This window comes from Osmerus mordax, chromosome 1 (assembly GCF_038355195.1).
Source record: "Osmerus mordax isolate fOsmMor3 chromosome 1, fOsmMor3.pri, whole genome shotgun sequence".
Taxonomy (NCBI): Eukaryota; Metazoa; Chordata; class Actinopteri; order Osmeriformes; family Osmeridae; genus Osmerus; species Osmerus mordax.
In genome coordinates this window covers 16,316,241-16,343,113 of record NC_090050.1, presented here as the reverse complement: position 1 = coordinate 16,343,113, position 26,873 = coordinate 16,316,241, and the positions used below count along the sequence as shown (strand labels likewise).

General features: G+C 44.0%; 4 protein-coding genes and 1 long non-coding RNA gene across 5 annotated transcripts in view; 2 read left to right on the top strand and 3 right to left on the bottom strand.

Moving 5' to 3' along the window:
• Positions 1–580: 580 nt before the first annotated feature.
• Positions 581–3,829, bottom strand: LOC136947701 (PAK4-inhibitor inka1-like). The gene is made up of 3 exons (XM_067241848.1): positions 3,768–3,829; positions 3,629–3,662; positions 581–1,676 (listed from the first exon to the last, which is right to left on the bottom strand). Exons 2-3 carry the CDS (start codon positions 3,629–3,631, stop codon positions 705–707), a joined length of 975 nt encoding a protein of 324 aa, XP_067097949.1. The 5' UTR covers positions 3,632–3,662; positions 3,768–3,829; the 3' UTR covers positions 581–704.
• Positions 3,830–6,988: 3,159 nt separating this feature from the next.
• Positions 6,989–7,529, top strand: LOC136952280 (uncharacterized). The gene is made up of 3 exons (XR_010877843.1): positions 6,989–7,073; positions 7,167–7,258; positions 7,411–7,529. It is a non-coding gene; the product is annotated as an uncharacterized lncRNA (long non-coding RNA).
• A 1-nt stretch (position 7,530) lies between these two features.
• Positions 7,531–14,735, top strand: LOC136959166 (cadherin-related family member 4-like). Its single transcript, XM_067253803.1, has 16 exons — positions 7,531–7,550; positions 7,615–7,794; positions 8,117–8,253; positions 8,427–8,607; positions 8,898–9,048; positions 9,148–9,250; positions 9,413–9,616; positions 12,063–12,202; positions 12,603–12,744; positions 12,837–13,042; positions 13,317–13,450; positions 13,557–13,604; positions 13,703–13,763; positions 13,946–14,002; positions 14,098–14,125; positions 14,231–14,735. Exons 1-16 carry the CDS (start codon positions 7,531–7,533, stop codon positions 14,284–14,286), a joined length of 1,848 nt encoding a protein of 615 aa, XP_067109904.1. The 3' UTR covers positions 14,287–14,735.
• LOC136948097 (E3 ubiquitin-protein ligase TRIM39-like) lies at positions 9,439–11,771 on the bottom strand. The gene is made up of 2 exons (XM_067242398.1): positions 11,636–11,771; positions 9,439–11,428 (listed from the first exon to the last, which is right to left on the bottom strand). Exon 2 carries the CDS (start codon positions 11,424–11,426, stop codon positions 9,795–9,797), a length of 1,632 nt encoding a protein of 543 aa, XP_067098499.1. The 5' UTR covers positions 11,427–11,428; positions 11,636–11,771; the 3' UTR covers positions 9,439–9,794.
• Positions 14,736–15,357: 622 nt separating the features above from the next.
• The window catches only part of LOC136951996 (guanine nucleotide-binding protein G(i) subunit alpha-2-like), a 45,276-nt gene continuing 33,760 nt past the window's right edge, over positions 15,358–26,873 (bottom strand). The window contains exons 2-9 of the mRNA XM_067246701.1: positions 25,642–25,684; positions 23,536–23,677; positions 20,613–20,773; positions 18,446–18,574; positions 16,512–16,641; positions 16,110–16,263; positions 15,789–16,001; positions 15,358–15,655 (exon numbers count right to left, since the gene is read on the bottom strand). Coding sequence (XP_067102802.1) covers positions 15,811–16,001; positions 16,110–16,263; positions 16,512–16,641; positions 18,446–18,574; positions 20,613–20,773; positions 23,536–23,677; positions 25,642–25,684 — 950 coding nt within the window. The 3' untranslated portion in view covers positions 15,358–15,655; positions 15,789–15,810. The remainder of the gene's footprint in view (positions 15,656–15,788; positions 16,002–16,109; positions 16,264–16,511; positions 16,642–18,445; positions 18,575–20,612; positions 20,774–23,535; positions 23,678–25,641; positions 25,685–26,873) is intronic.

Here is a 26,873-nt window from a genome sequence, read left to right as displayed (position 1 = left end):
TCACAATCATGATGTAGCATGTCTTCAGCATCTACATATTTTTGTTGCAACCCTCCCCACCCCAACCCCAGTTTGGTCTGTGGTACATTTTTTACTGAACCAGCACAAATAAATGGTTCCCTCAATTAGGTAATGTATGTGGATGAGTTGACAGCACAGTTGATCCTGTGTATTCCTGGTAGAGAATAGTGCTAGTGAAACTACACATTTAAGAGACCACTGCACCTTTTTCTTTCCTTTAAAAAAAGGTAGAATTTGCAGTTGCCTCTTAAGTTTACACCTTCTGTTCCTCACTCAAAATTGTCCTTCTCAACCAGAGCTGTATCTCTGCTCCACCTGTATGGGAGAGAACTGCCTTCGCCCAGAGACCTCATATACACAGATCCAGTGGAGGACAGTGGGACTTAGACCTGAGGGTTTTGTTGTAGACCCAGTTTTCACTGATCCATGTTTAGACTGAATAGATTGGGAAATATTCATAAGATGTTTACTCCTCTACTACTCTTGCTACTAACTCTCCCCAGAGCAAGTAGAGTAGTGTACTGTAAATGACAAAAATGAATACTATTATTTCCCAAAATATGTTTTATTTTTGGCAGAAATAATTGTCATAGCATAATTGTGAGAACATAAAAATAGAGTGTCTTAAAGGATTGTCCATTTATTCACAATAACAGGAATCTGTCCATCTGAACCCAGCCAGCTCAAATGTAACCGATGATGTCATTGCAGATGATAGGCTGACGGCTGCCAGACTTCATGAGGGCTGTGAAGTGGTAAAAGTCTGTGTCCAGCTCATGCAGGCCTGAGTGGGACTGGTGGAAGAAAGGGGCGCGGGGCTGCACCCCTACGGGACAGGACAGGCGTTTGGGAGCCATAGCAGTTCTGTTCACTCGAGAGGAAGAGTCTGAGGGCCTCATCCTCACCCGGCCCTCCACGCTCTTAGACATGCCTGCTATTTTCTTCCGCATGTTAACCAGGAAGCCTTTAGCCAGTTTCTGCCCGGAGCTAGGCTTTAGCTCGGTGGGCTCAGGACATTCAGGCAGGTCCATCCAGTTCTCTATAAGGTCAGCAAAGCTGTTGTCTCCCAGCACTAGAGGCTGGCGGTTGCGCCCTCGCGTCAGGAGGGATGTGGTCCAGTCCTCAGGGTCGCTGGCCTCAAATGAAGTCCACGTCTCCAGACAGGCGTCTGAGGTGGACTTGGGCCGGACCCTGCCGTTCGAAGACCTGTTGGTGCGGAGACAGGCAGAGGAGGAGACTCGAACGTTCCTGGTTCTCCTCAGCACCACCCCCTCGTCCTGCCAGGATGCTTCGGAGTAGCCCGAGTCAAACTCCAGACTCTTCTCACTGCTGGGAGACGGCAGGACCAGACTGAGACGTAGCCTGCTGCCTGCCTCCCTGTCCTCCTCTTCCTCCTCCTCCAGAGGGCTGGCCAAGCAGCAGGCTGAGTCGTACGTGCTGGCCGTGCTGGCGTCCGATATGCGTAGGCGAGTGCGGCTCTCTCGCAGTGCTCTCTGCTGCCTAAGGCGAGCCACAGCAGAGCGGGGCGCTGTGACAGGGGCAGGGGTGGTGGCAGGGGCAGGGCAGCTCCTCCTCAGTTGCTTCAGGTCCTGGAGAGACCTCATCATGTAGGTCATCTGCTCCCGGAGGCAATCCCCAGAGTCACGCAGACACAGCTGAGAGGGACAGAGAGGAACAGGGTCAGAACAGTGTCTTTTGGTACTCAAAAGACACTAAATCATACTCCGCGAAAATGTATTCAATGAGAAAGTTAGTCTTTTGTTTTCTAATTTCTTAACCTTGATGTATGCTTCATTGGATACTGCATATGACTTGGTCTAAAAGCTGGTGGGTTTAATGGGGCCAGCTCTTACGTATAGGGCAGGCTCAGACCTGACTACAGTAGAAGGCTGCTCAGTTTCGATTGTCTCTACTTGCCAACTTAGTTCAGTGCTGTCAGGTGTGCAGCGGTCACTGATGTGCTACACAACACTGACTTTCCATTCTTACAATCACTGTCATATCATAGCTGAGGACTGAGCATACTGTGAGGGAATAGTTTGTTACTGTGGTTAGGACGGGCTCCAGTCTCTCTGGTGTAGCTGAAGGCATACAGTAAGAGGCAGCTATGAGGTGCCTTTTGCTTTAAGGGGAGTGTCAGTGAGGTATGCATGGCCAGGAAAGTCAGCTCGTACCGTAACAGAGCATAATACTCTAATTTCCCTCTCTCTCTCTCTCTCTCTCTCTCTCTCTCTCTCTCTCTCTCTCTCTCTCTCTCTCTCTCTCTCTGTCTCTCTACCTTATCTCTCTCTCTCTCTTTGAATCACAGGATTCAACTCTGATTGGTCCAAACCTGACCAGTGAGCAGTGCCGGTTCACACTCAAAATCAAACAAGGGTTAAAATATCATATAACAGAGAATGTTGAGTATATTTTTAGTATCAGGAGGGCGGGCTATCTAACACATTCTTATCTCAGACCTGAAGATTCTACAAACACATAAAACATAAGGAAAGATGTGGTGTAACAAGAGAAAGAGGAATTCCTCTGTTTTAAGATTTAAGACCAGAATTCTTCAAGAATTCTTCAGCTGGAGAAGTTAGTCCTTTAGTCTTTTTGAATGGGGTTAGAAATCTGGTCATAGTCTCCTGCTATCATTGACATGCAGGGATATGTGGCACTATGAGTAACCAGGGGAACTTCACCTCCCAGCAGGCCATGATGGAGGTAGTGTGGCTTGGAAGAAAGCTGAGAGACGTGAGAAGGAGAAGTGGACAGGGAGCTCCAGACACGGTCATGTCTGAGGCTGACCTAATCATAGAGGTCACATTCAGAACATCGTCAGATGAATGGACAGCTCTATCCATTACAGCGTCTCCCAGACCTACGTGACCTGTCCCTAGAACACCGTGGCTGAGTTTCACCACAACCCATAGAAGTATTTGACCCTGTCCCTAGACCTTCTGCCACTGTTTGTCTTTAGCAAAACACTGTTAGATGCTGCAGGAACTTGAGAATGCACCACTACACTGTTCACAGAAAGACACAAGTGGAACTTATAATTAAAAGATAAACTGTTTGAAGCCTAACTAACCATGAAGTGGTCTGACCATTATTAACCAATATAAGTGGGAGAAGAAATGACAAAAAAAACAGAATTAAATCCTGTTAAGCACACAAACCACGTCAAAGCATGTATACAAGATTCAATTAGTATTTTTCAACAATAAAAGTTATCACCATATGCTGTGTATAGCTCTACTCTAATTAGTAAACTGTCGTCTTGCTGTGTTTACTCGACACATGGTAAAGCCCTCAGATTATGGCATCACTCAGCAAAGGCATTTGGGCACAAGAGGGGACAGTCTCCGTCTGCGCACAAAGGGTTGCCCTGCAGATGTTGTGCCCATATGCCGCGTGCCACAGCGCTTTATTCAACTGAGTAAATCTGTACAAAGTTAGAGTTGTAGGTTGCTCGCAAACAGGATTCGAATTAAACACAGCAACGTTCTATCTATCTTTATTAGAAGATACAAGTGCATTTAGTGTAGAGCACTGACACTTACACACTAACTCACACATATCCAATATATTCACAAAACGCAATTAGAGTAGAAATGATCCTTACCATATTTTTTTCTTTAAATGACGGCAACTAACTCCTAAAAGAAAAAGAAAAAATACGAGATAAATTCCTGCAACTCCTTTTACTAAAACAAACTATTGCAGTGGGCTCCGGTACTAAATTGTCTACTATTAACACTTACATTTATACACCTTAATATCCCACGTGAGGTGTTTGTCCAACAAAACAGACTATTCTGGCATCAGTCAATGCGATATGTCGCCTCCCGTATCGTACTACGAATGCCTTGGACTATTGAAGCAGTGATGTGATACTTCATGATTTTGTCCGATTTGCTTCTTTACCAGCGTGCACATGCAGCCAATTGGAATTCCGCATACATAAACCAACCAATCGAAGCTCAGGGCTGGAGCAAGGTAGGCTACTTTACAAGACTCCTCCCTTTTCACTTAAACATCTGGATAGTTCATATGCATAGACCTGGTACGGATGACAGTTTGTTTTTACACTACCGACATTTAAACTATGTGACAGTGGTCTAAGATAAACGTTCTTGAAAGGAAATCCATTTGTATGGGGCTATTTTATGTTCATCTAGGCTTATAACAATTAAATATAGGCTCACTTTAGATAGAAGAACATTCCGATTTTAAAATATGTCATTTGTAGGCCTGTGCACTGTTGTAAAAATTCTGTTTAAATATCACGTGAATTCCATTGTATCACGAGGAACATTCTCGAACACGGCGGAATCCATCCCCTGAATGGGAAACAATTAAACTCCGAGGGCCCTAATGAGCCATTGGCAGCTACATTAGATCAGAATCTGTCAACATTGAAATTAGATCTGCTTCGTACTGCTCACTTGCCTGTGGGTCCAATGTACAGCACAGTGTAGACAAATACGGAGTCATTATCGTTCTCTTTACAGGACCAAATTCGACACATTTACACACCTTCAGCAATGAATTGTAAATCACTTTAAAGATTGTTCAACTGTCCAGATTTGATGGACTTCTATTCATGTGCAGATCAAATCATTCAGTCAGGCATGCTACCTGGACATGTCCTTGTAATATGCTCTGATCTGCAGCAACTGGACCATGTCCATGGACACTGTGCTAGATATGCATGGTGTAAAGATGTCTTTGCTTATGAGTTCTTCATTGATAGGGAATCGATTTTTTTTAAGGATAAATTATTGGATGCTGATAGACATTTTAAATAGTCGTTTTGTGGATTTCATCTCTCACAGTACTCTTCTTCATGTGAATACATTCACTTTTCCATCTTTGCTTTTAGGATGCTATCTTTACTCCCAGCTAATGCTGAAATTGCCGCAGCAGACTTCATAAAAGGCTTCTGATTTAATGACATAATGTACCTGAACGAAATGGTCCATTAAGAGAATGTAACCCTCTCTATTTGTGTTGCTTCAACACCCTCTCCTCATACACTCCTGGACAATTATAGCCATCAGTGTGGCTTGATGCATTAAGTAATTAAACAGAGGCCCTAATGGTTAGTAACAATTCTACACAGTCTGATTCCTGTATTTACACACCTGCCACTATATTGCCATGCTTGGTTTGATATTTTTGACTGACAGCTCTTCTATACTCTGTATCACTATGGAGCTTTTATGTTTGTGTTTGTCCAGTTTCCTTCCTGGTTTTGCGATTGTACATTTCTATAATAATACAGTCTTATCAGCTAGTCTTGACATAAGAACCATTAATATGACAAGAGCAGGCAGAGATGGTGAAACTATGGAGACGTGTGTTTGTTGACGTTATTGCAGTGTGGATGCTAAAGTAACAAGGGCTGGGAAACACACGCACACAACCAACCTGTACCAGTCTGATATAGGACCTTGTCTGGCAGGACAGACCTCTAACTATGGCTGTTTTCAGAGCTCTTGTCAGTCTGCTGCTCCTACCTGCATTTTTGAAGCTCAGGATTTTCACAGGTGAGCCTTTAGTGAACTTTGTATGACCAGTTGAAAATATCAGTATATTTTGTGTGTATGTATGTGTTAAACATGCTGTTATGAGAGAATCATTTGTTTTCTTATTAATGGGATGGGACTTTGGTAATAAACCTTGCCATTATCTCAAAATGTATTTGTGAAAGTTGGTTGTTGAGTTGGTCAGTATTCTCAGGGTTCAGAAAAAGTGCAAGGTCTTTCAGTTCAAAATTCTATTTCCTCATGAGCTGAAATAATTGTTGGCTTATTCATTTGTGTAGATATGTGAACACTTGTATGTAACAAACTTATATGGTTGGTTTGTACCAGAATCTATCTCAGTCAAAGTCATTAGGCTCGGATGTTAAAACACTGCTGTTCACTCCCCATTTTTGCTATCAAAAGGACCTTAAGGAAATGTACAAGTTTGTGTTTATTGCGCCACCTGGGGGCTACTGAAAACAATTTTTCTAATACATTTTCCCCTTTCTCTCTCTACAGAAGGCCAGATAACAACAGCCCCCACACCTGATACTACCACAATCACCACACCTTCACTTTCTTCCACTACAGCTGCCACAAGTAAGGAAAACCTTTTTTCAATTCTACATTAACTGAAAATGGATGGATTCAACTATATGAATTGTTTCCTATCACGGCATTGATATTGCTGAGAAATGAATTCAAATATTTATATTAGTCATACACACAGTGTCAATGGGTGAATCAGTGAATTACTGGCATGTTGTTACTGCCTATTTACAGCAACCATACCAACCACCTCCACCACTACTACGGTTGCCCCAACTCTTGGCCCAGGTACTGTGGATGGCACCAATCTCTCCAATTCTGTGATATTACATAAAGTTACAACAGATCCTTATTTACTATTTGGTTTTTGTAACTTAAAATAAAATAGGTTTCAATAATGAACTTTGTCCATGGTAGTACCTTCAGAGTGTTGTAGTTACAGGAGTTTCTCTACAGTGTCAACAGTACCACTGTTTAAGTGTGTGTTGGTGTGTGTGTTTATCCTCCACCAGAGTTCATTGGCTTGCCCTCCTCTGTGTCAGTGCTGGAGAGCAGCCGTCCCAGGGCCGTGGTGGCAGAGTTCCAGGTGCAGAGCTCCAGCCTACTGCCCTCCGTCCTCATCCTCTCTGTCACACCACACTCTGACCTGTTTGAGATGCCCATCGTCAGCCCCACTAACATCTCCGGCATCTTCAATGTCCAGGTTGGTTTGGCAATACCAACACCACAACCCCACAAACAAAACATGTTTTTGCTTAAATGTAAATGTGTGTGTATATATTTTGATTGGTTGATTCAATTAAAGATATAGATGTGTGTGTGTGTGTGTTTAGATTGTTCTTAATGGCTCCCTGGACTTTGAGAGGGCCAGCTTGGTTAGTGTTCGTCTGGGATTGGCCACAGCATCTGGCTATCTAGAACGGACTCTCCATTTGAAAGTAGTGGACATCAATGAGCCTCCTCAGTGTGAGCCCCTCTTTCAGTTGGCAGGTACAATACATCACATGCAGCACAGAGACCTCATTACTGTTAAGTTGTCATGTAGATCATGCTTGGTTTGTAATAATAATATTGTTTGTGCAGGAGCTGAGGTCCATGTCCCGGAGAACCTGCCAGCCCCTGTGACAGTCTACACTATCCTGGCTTCAGACCCAGACGTTAATGACACTCTCACGGTAACCTCTATGTTCCCTTATCAACTCACAATGACTGTGGTATTAACAGGCTTTATTGCCTATCTAAAATATGGTGATTGTCCATGTGTTTTTAAATAAATGTTTATACCTTCAACCTGGTGTTGACGTTGGTTGTGCTGTGTGTGTTTCAGTTCTCTATCACCCAGGTGTTCCCTGACACTTCTAGAGGTCAGTTTCATATTGGTTCCTCTGGCAGTCTCCTATCCAGCCAGCTGTTTGACTACCACAGGGGACCAAAAGCAAGTGGCTCCATGGCTCATCACTTGAATATGTTTTCAAGGGAAACAGCTGTATCCTCTTTAATCCTCCATAATCCTCTATAATTATGCACAAAGTGTCAGGGTTGATATCAGTGATCATATCAGTGTTGTCGATGTCCATCTGTGTCCTCATGGTGTCACTACTGTGCAGGAGTTTGTGGTGTTTGTGGCAGTGAGAGACAGACAGGGGCACAACTGTTCTGGGACCGTCAGGATCAAGGTTCTGAGAGTTTACAACCCACCCCTGGACTTTCTGTAAGTATCTCCACTTTTCAGTAACCAGTTGCACTTGGTAGACAAACAAAGAAATACTTTGGAAAAAAATATTTTAGTCTCAAGACTATTTTACACTAACTATTATACCGAACCTTGGATTATTTCTCCCAAATTCACAATTTACAATAGTTTGGAAACAGACTAAAATAAGTGACAAATCTCTACTGGTACTGTCAATCTCTGCACTTGTAACAATTATTATAACCGTCTGTATGTTACATTTACAGGGCAATGTGTTGAAATCTATTCTCTGGTCAGATAGAAGGAAGTCAGAATAAGGCCATTGATAATCTGTTCTCAGTCTCCCTTCCCAGAATGTGACCATCAATGAGAACCAGGGACCTGGAGGTGTGGTAGCCTCTGTCAAGGCCAACTTCTCCGCCCCTGACCTACGCTACACCTTCTTGAAGGACTATCGTCCATTCAAGATCGGGAGAGGTGGGACAGGATTACCGGTTACACTGTATTAATATATGATTCATAGAAACATCTCAATGCTAACATGTTATTCTCACTGGAAGGAGCCAATGTATAGTAGGGTAATAGTGCATACTATGTATATATGTGTTTGTACACACACACATCTTTTCTGAAATTCTCCTCCTTCCTAGAGGACGGTATCATCAGAACAGCTTATAACCTGGACCTGGAGGCTGAGCGGGCCCTGGCTCACAGTGTTCTGCTGGTTGAGGCCTACAGCCTGGCAGAGGAACGCAGTGGCACAGCCACCATCACCGTCAATGTCCTCGACGTCAACGAGTACCCGCCGTTCTGCTCTCCCTCCGTGTTTGTGTACGAAGAAGAATGACTGTTATACCAGTCTAAAACAATAGAACACTTTCTGAACTCTCTATGAACAACACTTCATATACTTTTTGTGTTATTCACATGTCTTGAACACTGCAAACTATATCCTGACAGTATGGTATTCCAGAACCATCTTGTACATACAGTATTTTTCTTCATCACATCACAAATTCCTAAATACTGGAGGTCCCAGACTCGGGCGGGTGGTGATTGGTGAACCAGAGTCTTTCAGGCTTGCTGGATTGGTCTGTGCACCATGTCCTTCTCTGTGATAGGCTGGAGGTGTCTGAGACCATTGAGGTGGGTAGGAACCTGGGCTCTCTTTCCTGTGTGGACATCGACGTAACCAACCACAGTGTGGCGCTAACACTCCTTGACAGCATTGCGTCACGCTTCAAATTTAGAATCAAAGATGGCCAACTCCAGGTAATGAAATAAAGATTTATTTGTAACTTATAATTTTTATTATTTTAAAGTACAACAATGAAGTATTCCATTATCATGATTCAGTTGACTCTCTGACAGGTTAACAACACTCTGGACTATGACACAGCTGAAATAGCCTCCAATAACTTCCGGTATGAGGCCACCATCTTGGCAACAGACACAGGCAACCCTCCTCTCACAAGTCAGTTTGCTGTGTGTGTGTGTTTATGTTTGTGTGTGTGTCTGTTGTGCGTAGGTGTGTACACTACCTTTCGTGTGTGTGGGCATGAGTGTGAAGATGTGTGTCTGTGTGCAGAAGCACTGCGGTGATGTCATGAACCCAGCTCATGGCCCCTGTCTCCAGCCCAGGTGCGGGTGCTGGTGACGGTGACTCCTGTCAACGAGTTTGAGCCCGTGTTCACGGTCCTGGAGCTGCGTGTGCGCGAGGACAGCAGGCTGGGCACCGCTGTAGGAGAGGTGCTGGCCAGAGACACAGACTGGCCCTTCAACAACATACGCTACACCATCACCTCAGGACACCCCAGGTTCACCATCCACCCTGAAGGAGGTCAGGCTGCTAACCCTGTATCCCTAACCCTAACCTAAGTGTCAAGATGAACAATTTTCTTAATATGTGCTATCCTTTACAGTACACCCAACAGTATTACAGGGAATTAAATGACATGTTATTGAACAGTTGGTACATTTATACACCCTGCTGAAGTTCCTACTATATAGTAAGTCAGTTATTCAGGGTTGATAGGGGTAATGATCAGACGTGCTGAATTTTTACCGCTGAAGTTTGTGGAAGGGCCAAAGTATGGGTAGAGTTTCTCAGTGAAGGTGCAGCCAGTAAAAGAGTAGATATGAGACTTGGCCTCTACATCATAAAAGGAGACCTGACCCTCCTCATAGTCCACAAACACCCCCACTTTCTGGGGCTTTTCTCTCAGAGAGAGGAGGACACCTGGGTTGGCCAAAGCCTTGTACTCATCTCCATTCCTCAGCCAAATAGTCCAGGATCCATATAGTGGTCCCAGTGTGATCTGCCCTTTTCTGTTGGCGGACTGTCTTGCCACGCCTAAAGCCCAGTCTGTCTTCCCCTTAACCTGCACCTCATAGTAGAACCTCCCAGAGGAGAAGCTCTGTTTCCCCAGGACACAGGGACAGAGGGAAAACCTCTCAGGGCTGTCAGGCAGATTCTTCTGTGAATCTCCATCTCTCACTTGTTTTCCATCAATAGACAGGATGAGCGAGGGGAATGCTGTATCAGGGTCCAGAGTCACATCCACTGCATACTGCTCAATCGTCTTCAGTTCAGCGTGACGCAACTTCTTGATTTCACTGAGAACTGTGTCCTCCAGCTGAGACAGAGCTCTGCCTGCCATCTCCACACTACAGTGAAGGCTGATCCTAGACCAGTCCTTGGTGTGTGGAGGGGTGCTCATGGATGAGGAGTTCGGTAGAAAGAGAAGGTGGTCTTGAGTGTGTGAGAGCTGCTCCAGCTCTGTGTTTCTCCTCTGGAGCTCTGTGATCTCCTGCTCCAATTCTTTAATGAACTCTTCGGCCTTTTGCTCTGCTGCTTTCTGCTTCTCCTCAAGAACCTTAATGAGCTCTGCCTGGCTTCTCTCGATGGAGTGCACCACAGCAGTGAAGACCTCCACACTCTTGGATATCTCGCTCTCTGTGTCTCTCTTGCTGACATCTATCGAGAGTTTGATATCCTGAACTTTCGTCAGTCTTTCCTTGACCAACTGTTGTATTTCTTCTTTTGTCTTTCCCAGATCAGCCTTCCTCTCTCCATACTCTTCCTCTAGAAGGGCTGTGTCGTGGTTCTTGTGCTCTCCCTCAGTGCAGAAATGGCACACACACGTCTGGTCAGTCCTACAGAACAGCTCCAGGGGTCGCTCATGTTTCTGACACATCCTGTCATCCAGGTTTTCCACAGGGTTGATCAGCTTGTGCTTCTTCAGCCCTGTCACTCTCTGATGAGGCTCCAGATGAGTCTCACAGTAGGAGGCCTGACACACAAGGCAGGACTTCAGGGACCTGAGCTTAGTACCAGTGCAGATGTCACATGACACCACAGGCAGAGTTGGGAACTTTTCTGACCAGCTGGTAGCTTTTTCTGGCACTGGCTTCCTGAAAGGAGCAGCCATCTCAGAAATGAAAGTATTGACAAAGAGATCTGGTCTCTTATCAAAAGTCTTTTTACACATGGGACATTGACACAGCAGGTCACTGCTTTCCCAATATGTAGTGATACATGTCATGCAGAAGTTGTGTCCACACTGAATGGTGACTGGATCAGTGAACACATCCAGACAGATAGAACACAGGAACTGCTCCTCAGACAGGAGACTGCTGCAGGAAGCCATATCTAGACAAAGATTCATAAAGTTTTCAATAAAATCAGCTCAGCTCTTTAGTGTCAGTGGTCAACATGGTATTCTTTAAGATCAGGATTTTAACTAAAAGAAAAAACATGAATTTTAGATGTCAAAACAATTTAATCCACAACAAATAATAATCTAAAAGTAATATTGACACACGATTTACGATTGTGTCAATATGAAATTCTGCTCACCTGTTGGAGTTTCAGTGGTTGTTGTATGAATGTTGCTGTCTGTAATTGTCTGTGGTATCAACAAGAGTCAACAATAATCCAGAGCTATAAGTGATAAGTAACACAAATACACATTAGTAAGGAGTTTATGAAGAACACGACGCTAGGATTCTAACTTAAGTTTCAGTTTCATTTCAGCAAAGTGAATGGTTTATCTCCACCCACTGTCATGACCAAAATGATAAACCCTTATATAACAAAGTTCTCTCTCTCTCTCTCTCTCTCTCTCTCTCTCTCTCTCTCTCTCTCTCTCTCTCTCTCTCTCTCTCTCTCTCTCTCTCTCTCTCTCTCTCTCTCTCTCTCTCTCTCTCTCTCTCTCTCTCTCTCTCTCTCTCTCTCTCTCTCTCTCTCTCTCTCTCTCTCTCTCTCTCTCTCTCTCCACCTGCAGGGCAGATGTACCTGGGGACTGAGCTGGACTTTGAGGCTCAGCAGATGCATGTTGTGACCGTTCAGGCAGAGGACTATGACCAGGATGTCGACCGCACCAACCGTAAGAGGAAAAGCCAGAACATCTTCATAAGAGTGGAGGTGAGGGATAGGCCCAGTGGCTGGGGAAGCTGTTATGGTGCAAGACTACATACACAAGACACAGTGAATGTGAAGTATACCAGACTAACAGAATCCACCCTTACACACATTATTAGAAAGGGTTTGTTTAACAAACTAGCATTGTATTGTGAAGATTGACTGTCTGCGGTCTACCTACCAGGATATCAGGTGGCTAAGCGGTTAGAGAATCGGGCTAGTAATCAGAAGGTCGCCGGTTCGATTCCTGGCTGTGCCTAATGACGTTGTGTCCTTGGGCAAGGCACTTCACCCTACTTGCCTCTGGGGAATGTCCCTGTACTTACTGTAAGTCGCTCTGGATAAGAGCGTCTGCTAAATGACTAAATGTAATGTAAATGTACCTCACCTCCCTGTGAGCCAGAATGTGAATGACAATGCTCCGGTGTGCGAGCCCGTCTCCTACGAGTCGACCATCTTCTCCACCCGCTCTGCCGCCCTCCCGATCCTGTCTCTCCACTGCAGCGACGCAGACAACGACGTGCTCACAGCCACCATCACTAACGGTATGCACTGTGTGTGTCAGAAAAAGACAGACATGGAAAGAGAGTGGAGGGCAAAGTAAGAGAGAGTGTCCAATTCCCCCCCCCCCCCCCAGGGGCTGCTGTGGACCGTTTCCAGATCACTGGTTTGACCCTGTTCTCTAAAAACGTCTTCTCTTACGTGGTGGATGGAGTCTACGACCACACCAGGTTTGAGGTGACCATCTCTGTGTCGGATGGCAGACACCACACTGAAGCTGTGGCTTACATCTACGTGGTTCCATGGACCACCACTACCCCAACCACCACCACAACCACGACAGTAGGTTCAGCACCACGTTAGCACCAGTCCAACCCTTCACAATAAAAGTCAACACGCATCATTAGATTGAGAGAGGCTACAGTCACCATGTGAGGCATATTGTTAATTCTTCAAATACATATGGTTTTAAAATACTTGAGGTTGTGTGTTTGTGTTGTTTCATTGTGTGTGTGTGTGTGGAGGTACAGCTGCTGAAACTATTCTGTTGAATCCATTCGATCCAGAAGACAATGCCCGTGCCCAGTGTCTCTGTGTTCCTGTGTTCCTGCTGCAGACTCAGGCTCCTCAGGTGGTGACTGTCATCGCAGACTTCTGGGAGCCAGAGCCCTGGTTTGTTGCCGTGGTTACTGTTACTGGCGGTCTGCTTGTCCTGGTCCTGGGCCTTCTCATCTGGACTATACTGAGACGGTACAGTTGTGATTCCACACAAACATACACATTCACACCAACTCGCATGCATACAGAGCGGGAGGGGTTTTCTGTGTGACTAAGTGGTGTGTGTCTCTGATTGCAGCACCCTGGGGTGGGGCACAAAGACCTTGATTCCTCATTCAGTAGAGACGTGAGTGATCATCAGAGCTCACTTTAGAAAGTCATAGTGAAGATGACCTATTGATGTTCATTTGTATCTGTGCGTGTGCGTTTATGTGGTCTGAGCAGGGAAGAGATCCATAAGATGAGTCCACATGGCAGTCAAAACGACGCCTTTGAGAATGACATGGTAAGATATTTTAATATAAAAAATATTAATATAATGTGTTTTAATATTTAAAAAACACATGATATAGTCTTAACTATGTTGACCTTGAGAGCCTTTTAATTTGCGAAAGGGTATTTACAGTATTTGGTTGACTGGTTCTCCAAAGGAGCTTAAACGTTAAAACGTAATGTTTTCCCCTCCAGTCATCACTAGAGGGCACCGACAGCATGTCTAAAGTCAGTCTGCAGGATGAGCTCATGGTAGGTCTCCCTCAGCAGGGACGAGGTGTGTTCAGAATGGACTGCATGTGTGATGAGATGTACTGTACAATAAACATTCACTTCTCTTTTCTTAGAGGTTTGATGGGAAAGCTCAAGACCCAGGTAAGGACTGTGCTTATGTAACCTGGTTAATAATGTACAGGACTCATTCCAGTTATTGTTTCTTTGCTCGAGGTCTCAGAACCTATAAGCTTTCTTTCTCTCCAGTTTCTGGACGAAATTACCTGTTCAACTCCTCCACTGGCGAGCGCCGCTGGCTGTAGATGTTATGCTGTCTCTTTGTCAATGATGTGCAGGTACCAAGTTATAGGTAGCTCTCATAAAGAGTTGGAAAATGACAACACTGGCAGCCTGGAGCAATTGTTATTTCCTTTAACATGTCTTTATGATGTAAATTTAGTCATATCTCAAGAAACTATACAATAGTCTGATTTGACATATGATAGTGTTTGAAACTTCCACAAGGTTCTTCTACATAATGTCAGACCATGGTGAACTTGAGTAATATGTCAGATCAAACTCTATAAGATGATTTTTAGATACTTGATTAGATGCAAATCATGTGCAGGTTCAGTTGAAATTTTCCTAAAATACTAACCGTCTCCAAAACTGTTTTTTTATAAAGTTTTCATTATACTATATTGCGTGTTATGTGTTTAGCGTGTACAAAGTTTTTTACATGGTTAGAGTTGCGTAAAAAAGGTATTTGTAAAAATTGAACAATGAAATAAACACAAAACATGAAACAATGGTCAGGTGATCTCTACTTTTATTTAAATTAAATCATCATATAGGACTTTAAAGCATTTAATATTTACCAAAAACTTTTTTCTCAATTAGATTTTTGTCTCTCATAATGTATCAATGCATTCTTAGACAGTATGAAGAAAACATAAGGAAGATGGAGGCGTACGGTAGGCCAGACGGTACTGATGAAAGCATATCTAGGAATTTGTTGTAAACTGAAGTGAAGGCACAAACATTTAGCAAAAGACATGGAAATTGGGACTATAAAAAAACAGAATGTTAGATACATACATACTTTAAATATCAGTTTTGCCATTTTTCCCCTGCTTGTGAAGCTTTTTTTTATTTTATTTTTTATTTTTTAAAGATTTTTCTAAAAGGAATGTTAAGATATTTTTGTGGAGATTATTGAGCTAATATATTTGCCATTTTGAGACATGCAGGACAGTATGTGGTTTGGCTATGAATGAAGAACACATGTAAACGTTATAAAAAAGCACTTTCCTTTTTAGATCATATTCTATGTCCATGCCTGTTCCTCGCTTTTTGCAATTAAAAGTTTAATAGAATCTGCACATCAGATTTTCTAAAAGTAAAATGAATGCATTTATATAAAAACATTTCCTTTGCTTCCTCTAATAATTGAAATGGATGAAGTAAAAGTAGAACAACAAAAACACAGTAAATGATTTGTGGTCATAGCCCAGAGTTATCAATACGAGCAACTGGATCAGCAATCGTTACAATTCTGCTTGGCTCGCCGATTTCAGTCTCTTAGGTGTCTTTATCAAAAGCAGATCAAAGCAGAAATCATGGTTTGCCAGTGCAGTCGTTCAAGACGTGTGAATTCCCTGTCCTTCTGGTCATCAGAACTGTTCAAGTCATCTGAAGGGACACACACACATACACACAAGCACACACAAACAGATTTAATGCACCAGAGGCTCCTATGTCACATTCAAAACATCACATGACATATTCATGTCCAGACGTGTGTGACTGTGCCTTTCTCTCTCACCTAGCGTCTCTCTCTCTTCGCACTAGAAGAGACCACAGTCCTTCAGGTTGTTCTTGATGATGACGTCGGTGACGGCGTCAAAGACAAACTGCACGTTCTTGGTGTCGGTGGCGCAGGTGAAGTGGGTGTAGATCTCCTTGGTGTCCTTCTTCTTGTTCAGGTCCTCAAACTTGGTCTGGATGTAGGCCTGGGCCTCCTCATTCTTGTTAGGACCTGTGGATCATGAGTAAAGATAGTCATGTTTAATAGATAGTCGTATTTAATACACATGCATTAGTCTTAGAGTTGATTGTGTGATGGTAAAGTTAAAGTATCTCCTACCAGTGTACTCTGGGAAGCAGATGGTCAGTGGGCTGTGGGCAATCTTCTCCTCAAACAGGTCCTTCTTGTTGAGGAACAGGATGATGGAGGTCTCGGTGAACCACTTGTTGTTGCAGATGGAGTCGAACAGCTTCATGCTCTCATGCATGCGGTTCTGAAAAGACAGGAGATGAGAGGAAAGGAATTAGGAGAAATGAAGGAGAATTAAAGGGAGAGAGAAGGAGGCAGAGAGGAAATGAGAGGAGCGAGAGACGAAAACGATTTCATTTGAGATGATCCTGAGGGAGTACTGCCAAACTGAGATAATTTCCATCTGAAATGAAAAATATGTAAAGCATTGCAATGCAGTGGCTATGAAGCAGCTAATGCTCTACAATACTCTTCTCAAGGATAGATACTGACCATCTCCTCGTCCTCAGCCAGCACTAAGTCGTAGGCACTCATGGCCACACAGAAGATGATGGCTGTCACTCCCTCGAAGCAGTGGATCCACTTCTTCCTCTCAGAGCGCTGGCCACCCACATCAAACATCCTGCAGGGAGGGATGCACATAAGCAGTCAGGCTCACTACTGTCCCTGTGTGGTTTGAGGGATTCAAACAATAACTGCTTTGGAGAGGTTTATTATCTGGACTGAGACGGAAAGGATTGTGTGGCGGCGTCAGTATTGTGATGTTTATTAGCGACAAGAGGACAGGAGCGGAATGAGGATCTCTCTTTGGATGCACCATCCTGTCTGTAGAGACCAGCTCCTCCTCTCTTCTGTACTGACTGCCTTCCTGTTATTCCCCGTCCTCCAGCTCCCTCTTTATTTCCAACAGTAAGGCCCCTCGTGGCTGCACAGACCTTGTCATTTCCCTGGCATTTTGGTACAGTGCCGTTGCCGTAGCGACAGCGGGCCTGCAGACAGACAGGGCTGAGTCGTGTTGTTGATTCTGTGCCCATATAACTTATTCATGAGACCATGGCAGACTGGCACGTGGGTGAAAGGACAGAAGATGCCAGTCAAGCAGGCAGTGCCAGCCTAAGCTTTGCCCAACTGAGATACATTACAAAAGGTAACTTGAGAGTGAGAAGGAGAACATGTAAGAGGGAGATGTTTTGTTTTGACACCACAAAAAAGTGTTTTGACACCACATCACATTGATAAAAGGACAGGTTGTCATAAGTCTTGTCTGTCTCCATCATGTGGTGTGGCCTGGAAGAGCTCCGGTTCATGTTTGGATCAAGTCACAATAATGAGCAGAAATGCTGAGGTTTGGCTGGCTGAGTAGAGCTTGTTACAGCACTACATACAGTACTGCACTGTAGACACACCGCTGTAATGAGTGTGGGGCTCACCTCAACTATAATAACCCTCACTGTAACCTGATTCCATCACTACAGCAAAACAATGATGAGCTGCATGGAAACTGTGTGGGGATTTTGGTACCGAGTGCATGTGCACATACCAATGTGCTCTCTCTCTCTCTCTCACACACACACACACACACACACACACATAAATGCATGCACACACACAAACTCATATATACCCTGACAAAGCTTTCACACCTATAGATTCAGAAGCACTTTGGAAAAAGTAATGAACTTTCCTACTGTTCCATTTGATGTCTGATTGCAGGGACATTCCATTATAACTCCTCAGTAGTCTGTACTTACAGCCTCCATTCACTTACCTGGTGAGTTCTGATGCCCCGGGGTGACAATGAGAAGGAAAAGAGGGACTAAGATAAGCTCACATCTAAAAAGCTCTACTTGTCTCTCGCCCAAGTTCACAATTCAACTGCACCGCATCATATGGTACATCTTGTCTGCCTCAACAAACAGCCAGATGCACACACCTACGCTCGATGGAAATAGGATAAACGCAGAGAAGCACACAATGCCATTCAGCTGGAAGTTGTCAGTCATAGCGCCCTGCAAAAGCTCGAGCCTGCGAGGAGTGAGTAGACTACTGGTATCGAAAAAAGGGAGAAGTGACTACAGGAGAGACAGAGGTCTCCTTTGTGTTTGGCCGACGGTGCGAGGGACGGCTTCACAATGGAGCTCAGCAGCGAGGTCTCAGCTACGTGTACTGCGTCCAACCTCACGTTTTAACTACAGGAGCACCACCTACCATCTTTAGAGAGGAAACACACTGCAACAAACCTATGTCTCTCTCTCACCCTCTCGCTGTCTCTCTCTCTCTCTGCTGGAAATGGAGGAGGCTGCTGAATACTGAAGCGGTTGTGTTTTACAAAGGATCCTTTTCAGATATTCACAAACTCCCAAAAGAACAAACGCATGTACACGTAGCTATTTGTTAATTGTTTAAAAAGCAGGTGGTTGTCTCACTTGAAGTGCAGGTCTTTGAAGGTGAAGTGTGTCTCCACGATGCCGGTGGTCTTCACTCGGGTCCGCAGCACGTCCTGCTGTGTTGGGATGTAGTCTGCTTTGGCTATCCTTTCCAGGTCGTTTAGGTAGCTGAAAGACAAGGTGGACACACACACACACACACGTTAGACAAACCTGAAAGAACCAGAGGTGAGGTACTAGAAGCAGCATGCATGCTGACCTTAAGGAAAAAATGTACCTTAAAGTAAAGGGGCTCCCCCTTTACTTACTACATGGTGACAATGCATTTTCCTTTTAATATTTTTTACATGCTGAACACCTCTACACATACACACAAACATAACTTTCTCTCAGCAGGGCAATGACAGTGTCCATTAGATCTTAGCAAGAGGAGAAAAAACCCTTTATTGTATTACTCAGTGAGGTGAAGCCCAGACAGGCAGGGCACTTTGCCCAATCCAATAGTCAGTCATTAACGTCAGACTTCTCTTGTGTTTCTCAAAGAGGGCAGAGAGGCCATTGGTTGTCAGGTCTTTATTCATAGAAATAGTATTTGTTTTTAGGCGACACCACATCTGTTTAGCAGCTGTCTGTGGAGCTATTTGAATATAGAGGACACCTCCTGGTCCTTATTGGGTGATTGACAACCTAATTAGGAAGGGGGGTAGGGGAAAAACAGGGGAGCAGGAGGAGCAGTGACAACAGCATGATGTGGTGTTTAATGTAACTTTCAGGAAGTGAAATAAATCAATGGAGAACACTATATTGAGCTTGTATTGTGTTAGTGTTTGGTGCTGTCAGAAATCTCAGAATTTACCTCCTGAGTTTTCGTCACTTTTACCTCATTTGAACAAGTTTACAATGGATTATTCTCTCTTACCTTTGTCTCTATCTAAACTAAGTAACCTAGATCTGCAGCGAAATCATTTTTTTATATTTTTTTATTATCATGCATAATATGATTGTTATTATTATCAGCATAGGGTGTGGTACTATACCAAAGTAATTCATCTCAATCTCGCAGCACACTGTTAGCCATAATCCCTGCCTAACCCCAGTCTGAGCAGATCTAACCCCAGTCTGAGCAGATGTAAAGCCTTGTCCCCACAGCTTCATCCTAACATGCATCAGACTGCAGAGAGATGGCTGAAGAACTGCCCATGAGCTCTGGACCTATTCTAATAACAAGCGTATTGTACACCACAGCTGCTCTTCATAAGAGCCCAGCAGAGCAAGGGGGATTAGAAGTTATGATTAGACTGTAATGTAAGAAAAAAAAACAATGGAACTCCTACTGCTGGTATTAATATTTAGCAGACTGCAGGGCAATCATTTGCGAAACACCATATTGTAGAGGTTTTTATGACACACTCTGTAACAGTGACAATCTCACGGTGGGAGTAAGGTTTAATAGACTTTGTGCGTGTAAAACACAGAACGTTTTGAGTAAGTCTAAGCTACAACATGTAGGACCCTGAGAAAAAGCAAACCTGCCGATTAGACAATGAAACCCTGGAAAACAAAACAAAGTGTTTACTGAGGTTTTTAAATATTACATTTATCCCTGTGAAAATACATCCAATGAAACACTTCTTAGTTTTTTTTACCAACAAACACAGTCTTAAGTTCACAATGGCACAATGTATATACACAATGTATCTCTTTTCTAAACAGGCATTTCCTCCAAACAAACAAGCTCCTTCTGACGGTGAACCACAAAAACGCTTCTTCCTAACTTTGAAGTGGATTGATTCTATTTATGACATCAACTAGGTCTCCTCTCATCCAAAGATTGATTCGAGGTAAATAAGCTGTTGCAAAATTCCAAGAAGGTCAGAGACTAGCTCACCCCTATTTGAAAAGCAATTGCTTTCTCTACGGAGTGATAAGGCACAGCGCATGCCTGTTAGATCTCTTAATCCCTTTAAGATATTGATGGGAGGAGGGGGGCTAGGTGTTTAAAACAACCATATAGATTTAAGTGGGCTATAAAGCCATCAGTGCAGTTTAAGATGGTTTTACTTGCTTGCTAACAGATATGGATGGTAACACCCACAACGACATTTAGACCACATGGACGAGTATGAGACAGAGAAAACAAGCAGAACCCAGAGGGGGGGAGCGCAGACCGAGGGAGCGCAGCGTGACATCACAGATGGCCACTTACTAGGCAGCCGAGTCGTTGAGCTGATACTCGCGTGCGCGGGTGAAGCAGCCCTGCACACCTCCATCGGCCCAGAGCCTGTGGATGATGTTGGACAGGTCCTCTGGTAGGATGCCCTGCTCCTCCGCAGCCGCCGACAGGGCAAACAGCTGGCGGGCATCGTCCTGGAAACGGACACATATACACACGTTAGGTTTGTAAGTACTCTGGAAGCTAAGTGATCAATAACTAGGCAGTGCTGACATTCAGACGTGCCTGTGAGCCTTGTCCTTCAGACAATAACTTCACCTTTCACGTAACATGGTCATGTATCATGCCTTTTTTATTTGACAGTGGCTGCCCTATAGTGGTGTGACTGTCATTTCTCACACACCCTTGAGAGAGAGAGAGAGAGAGAGAGAGAGAGAGAGAGAGAGAGAGAGAGACAGTGTGTGTTTAGCGTATAAATCCTGCCATGGCCAACTGTGTAGGGTACTCGTGTTTCCGAGTGCCCAGTGGTGAAGGAGGGCCCTTCTCCAGAGCAGGACAGGGGGACAGGATGACTCAGGGGTAATTACCCCTGCAGGCACAACCTGCTCCCTGGCATCATCCGAGAAGATAAGAGTGACACACAGGAGCCTGGCTTTTCCTGACAAGCGTGCGCACGTACACACACGCATGGTTTCAAACACCTCCACATACATATCTTCCTCACTCCAAGGATAGGCTAACATCTGGTAATTAGGTGAACGGCACATGTACCTAGAGGCTGATTGACTTGAGATCCTCCCTCCCCAAAGACTACTCTACTGCTATGTAGGTGAAGAAAGGGAGAGGGGGTGAATGAAAGGAGATATGGATAAAATGCCCCCAAAAATCATATTGACACCTTGTTATCCCAAGGGCTCTCAGAAGTGGGAATTGAAAGACACTTATCAAAGACTCTATCTTTTTCTTTGGTCTACTGTCAGTCAGACAGTAGACCAAAGAGCTGTTTACCAGCTCATAACTTGAGCCAATTGAGACCATTCCAGTTTGTTCTAAAGCATATCTAACCAGACAGTGAATGCAATCAATGCAGGCTGAAGTTCAACAACAGAGCTTGGCAACAGCTACAGGTAACACAGCCAGAAACGTCCATGTGGATGACAACATTTCCCAGGAAAACTGTAAGTACCAGGTACTGACATTGAGGAAAACTACGTAAAGCATTACCTTGAAGTTACAGCCATTATTCCATAATCCCCAGAGCCCAGAGTAGGAGAGGGCAGCACATGTTCCAGTGTACAGAACGATCCTCTAAATGAACAGTATTTTTAAAGTTAGGTCATTACTGTAAATGAGTTATGTGTGTGTAAGCACATCCAGTAACTGGTGGAGAGTGCAAGCGTACTGTGTGTCAATGTATGTGTCTGTGTATACATGTGCACACAATGTGCTTGGCTTTTGTGTAAATAAGAGCTTAAGAGGTACATCAGTACATTTGTAAACATACTACCGGTAGTTTTAAATAGTTTCCACTAATTGCATGTTTAAACAACACCTATTCATCTTTCTCTTTCTAACTCTCTCTTCTCAGACTGCAGCTCGGTCACATGTTTACTTCTGAAACATTGTTGTATGTTGATAGCATCCCCCTCTGGCTATGTGAGAAATGTGTCTATTTGATTTAAAACTGTGGACAAGGCTATTTGGAGCTCTCTCAGGGCCATCTGGGTTGCGGGGGAAGATGTGGTCGAAATAGCACATTATTCACAACCCAGTGCCTGACCTGCAGATAAGCTGCCTCTCACATCCACCTCGAATAAACCCTCATTTTGAAAAAAACACACCAGACACACACAAGAGACACACGGGTCTCCGACTGTGTGTCTTGAGCAACCGTGTGAGTTCCCAGTTGGGCCTAAAACGAATCAAATATTATGTGTTATTGATTGTGTGTCATACCTTCCAAATGCATTAAAGAGCTCTTTATGCTGCCAGAGAGAGAGAACGGAGGACATACAGTCACTCCCTGTGTAAGAACTTGTGGAGATATAAATTGAACTGTATCACTGTATCAGCTGTGAAGTGGTCCTCCCAACAGCAAACACAGTCGGCACCTACACACCATGTTGGCTTTCTAAGAGACTGAGAAGAGCACTTGTCACTGTCACATTGTTGCAATCTGAGAGGAAGAAACACTCCAGCTCCAGAACCTCATGTCATCCAAGACTAGAAGTGGTTGAGAGTAGTGTGGAGAAAGAGACAAGCAGATTGGAGGTGAGTCTATTGTCAGAAGAGTGAGGTTGAAAGACTCGTTTCCCCATGGAGAAGTGTCATAGAAAATGACATCTTTAAGATGTCTGTAATATTCTTTGTCCTAGAACGATTATTGCTGAGATTTGAACTTCTGGAAAGTTATAATAACCTTTTGGCCTAAGACAGTATTGATGAAGTTTCCGCTTGCTGACCAAATGTCTAACAAATTTGACTGTTTGACCCTGGTTGTTTTGCCCATACCCAAGGGATTCTTAAACACAAGTTCTTCTTTCTTGTCTCAAGCTATGTTTTTAATATTGAACATCTGTATTAAGGTCTGCAACCTTTCTTGTTTATTGTGGAGTTCCTCTTTTGATAGACATGAACTATTGATCTAATTATGTAACTGTCTGGAACTACTGTTTAAAAGAATGCTCAGATCATGACATTTTCAGAGAGCCCTTCTATTACAGACATCCTTTTGGTACTGTTTTAGAACTGCTCCTCCTTGCTGCAAGAATAAACAGATAAAGACAAATTCTTCTGACCTAAGACTTTGAATGATAAAATTCCACCACAGCAGTATTGTGTAAACTGTGCCATGGTGTGCTATGTGTAGGAGCAGTAACAGCCTTGTGAAGTCACCAGAAGTCACCAGTCTCCAGGTATACTCCTGACTCTTACTGTGTGTCTGCGTGGAACTTACTGCTCTGGCAGCATCCTCATAGTCGACCTTCAGGTTTGCCATTGCTTTAATGATGGCCATGATGGACTGGATGGTGTTGCTGTAGACCACAGCTCTGTACTGCTTACACTCCTCTTCTGAGTAGCCATCCTCATGGATAATTCTGAGAGAGAGAGAGAGAGAGAGAGAGAGAGAGAGAGAGAGAGAGAGAGAGAGAGAGAGAGAGAGAGAGAGAGAGAGAGAGGGGGGGACTGGGATCAATAAACATGTACACACACAGGTTTATTTTACTATCCTAGTGAGGAGGAACAATTCACTCCCAATCCAAAATCGTGTCATACTTCACCCCTAACCCTAAACTTAACCCTTAATGTAATTCTACCTAACTAATTCTAAGACATAGCATTAGAAGTTTTTGGGCTCAAGGATATCTTATTGGGACTTCTGGTCCCTACAAGGGGAGTTAAACAAGACCACACTCACACACAGAAATACTGTCAACAGTGACATGCTAAAATGATCACAAAATAAAACATCTGGCACCATAATCAATTTTCAGTGCTAGTTTGATCACTTCAAATCTCAGCTGTCCTTCATTTGTCAAATAAAACCTTGATATGCTTTGGAATACAGGAAAGGGAATATAAATCACTGTCATCAGACAACACAGAGATACACCACCCAACATCCCCACCCCCCAGCCACCAGCACAGAGCTTAGACAAAGGAGCCACTTCAAGAAAGAGAGAGAGACACACAGAGAGACACAGAGAGAGAGAAAGAGAGAGAAGAGGGGTGATTGTATTGTCAGAAGCCAAAAAGGCAAAGCCTGTGTATCCAGGATACTGGTTTGTTAAGTGGACATTCTGAATCTAACCTCTTTTGAATGCAGGCAATGCTTCTAGCATGGAAGCATAGGACTCAATGAATATGCCGTGGAGAAGCTCTTTTTCATGTCTCAATAAAGAAGACAATTTACAAAATCTAATCCAAGAACAAGCGGGCAATGGAGATTGGATTGTGGGCCACACAAACCATAAGTTTAAAATATGTTTAACTCAAAAAAATAGAAAAAGCCATACAAACTGATGTTTTGATGCTTTTCAAATAACCCAAATCACAGAGAAGAAATTTATCAAACCTATATTTTAAACTTTCATTTATTTTCATTGTCTGTGATTCAAGCTCATACAGCTATCTTTACAAAAGGAAATTAAGTATATCATAATTTAAAAAGGAGATGAGGCAATAAGAGCTAATCAGTGCTATTCAGATGAAGCAGGTAGAGTGTGGGACCTCGTTGTGTCAGATTGAAGTGATTGTGTGGGTGATGAAAGGGATTGAAAGCATGGCACACTCCAGGAATGCAGAGCAATATTTAACCTCTTTGTGAAGTGTGTGTGTGTGTGGAGTGTGTGTGTGTGTGTGTGTGGAGTGTGTGTGCTCATGCTGTCTATAATAGAATTATACTCCTATTTGTGTTTGTGTGGTTGAGGGTGTGAAGCAGGTAGTATGAGCTAAAACGTTCACAGTGTCTTTCTCTGTCTCCTCTCTCTCTCCCTGTTTGGGTGTTTTTCTGTGTGTTTTGTTGACAATCAGGAGTATCAGCTAGCCAGGAGATTACATTAATCATGGTATAAAAACACGCCTCCACACATTATCAGCTGTTGCAGGAAAGAAGAAGCAGCTGGCAGCCCTGTCAGTGAGCAAGAGAGGGTGGGTGTGTGGTTGTGTGTGTGTGTGTGTGTGTGTGTGTGTGTGTGTGTGTGTGTTTGCGTGCGTGCGGGCGGGCGGGAGGGCATGCATATGCACGTGTGTGTGTGTGTGAGCACTTTATGTGCACGTGTGCCTGATCCTTTGGGTAAAACTGTGAAAACCCTCTCCAGTCTCTACCCCAAACAAACAATAGCTGTGAAACATACAGACTCCTACATACATCAAACACAGACCAGTAAAGGACCTATGGACCATGTTACAAGTGGTGCCTCTATATGAGTGGATCCCGTCTGACTTGGCGTTCCAGGAGCCAGGCCACAGGATCTCACTCTCTTGACCATGACATCACAGCCTGGCTGTCCCTTCCTCAGACCTGGCAGGAACACTGGGCAACAATGGAGGGGTTACTCACTTCATCTGCTTCACAATGGTACTCTTCCCTGACTCCCCAGCACCTGCAGGACAGAAGAACAAAAACAGGCAGAGGTTAAAAATATGCTCCAGTCTGTGGTGGAGGGAAAATGTAAACAGGCTGCCTTGGCTCACATCTGGAGTCTCGACTATTGACTGTTCTCCCTCCTCCTCTTTCCCTCTGTCACCCTTTCCTCCCTCCCTCCTTCTCAGGGCCTCAGTACCATAAAGAGCCCTTCCTTCCTCTCCCTCTGTCTCTTTCTGTTCCCCTCTCTCTCTCTCTCTCTCTCTCTCTCTCTCTCTCTCTCTCTCTCTCTCTCTCTCTCTCTCTTTCTCGTTCTCCTTCTGTTCCCTCTCTAGGTCCTTTCCTCTCTAATTACATTGCGACACATTAGTGTCCATCTGTGGTATGCATATATACACTGTAGAATAATGCCTGAAACCCTCCTCCCTACAGTGTGACCAGTGCGTCACACTGATATTTTCCAATATCTCTATACCTCAGTGCAGCACATCTGCACTCACACACACACACACACACACAGACACATGCACGTTTCTTTTTCTCCTATGAAACAAGGCCGTTTATCATCATTAGCGTTTTAATGAAAATGTCTGAAAGCTTTCACAAACAGGATATGGGATTTTCTTATCGACTGACGTGTTTATTTTGACAGACTCAAGGCAGGGAAACAGAACTCATCTTCTACTGTGACTCAGTGCACTCAGTGGAATCACACGCACACACACACACACACACACACACAGGCATGTAAGCATAAGTAGACACACACATGCACACTGTTGCTCAGGGACTCTGTGACACAAAGGGTAGGGATAGAGACACGCAGCCACTCCATAACCGCAGGGGACGAGAGAGCAGAGAGACATTTTACTGGCAGCTGTCAACTCCTGAGCCTTTTAAGCTGAATGGATCCTGACTGTGTGGGGCTAGTTCTGGCAAGTACATGTCAAAACTTCAAGACATTCTGAGAGTTCATCTAGTTCCTATTGTATACCGATGGCTCTGAGGCACCTGGAGGTTTGGTTGGGCGATTGTAAATAACATGAAGTGAAGAGAGGAAATGTACCAGAACTGGAACACCCCCACTCCCCACCACCTTATCCTCGCAGAGCTAACTGGCTGAAAGGAAGACACGTTTCTACACTTGTAATGAATATCTCTTCCTCTCTTAGCACCCACCAGTTAGCACCACCTGCTGTGAAGCCGTG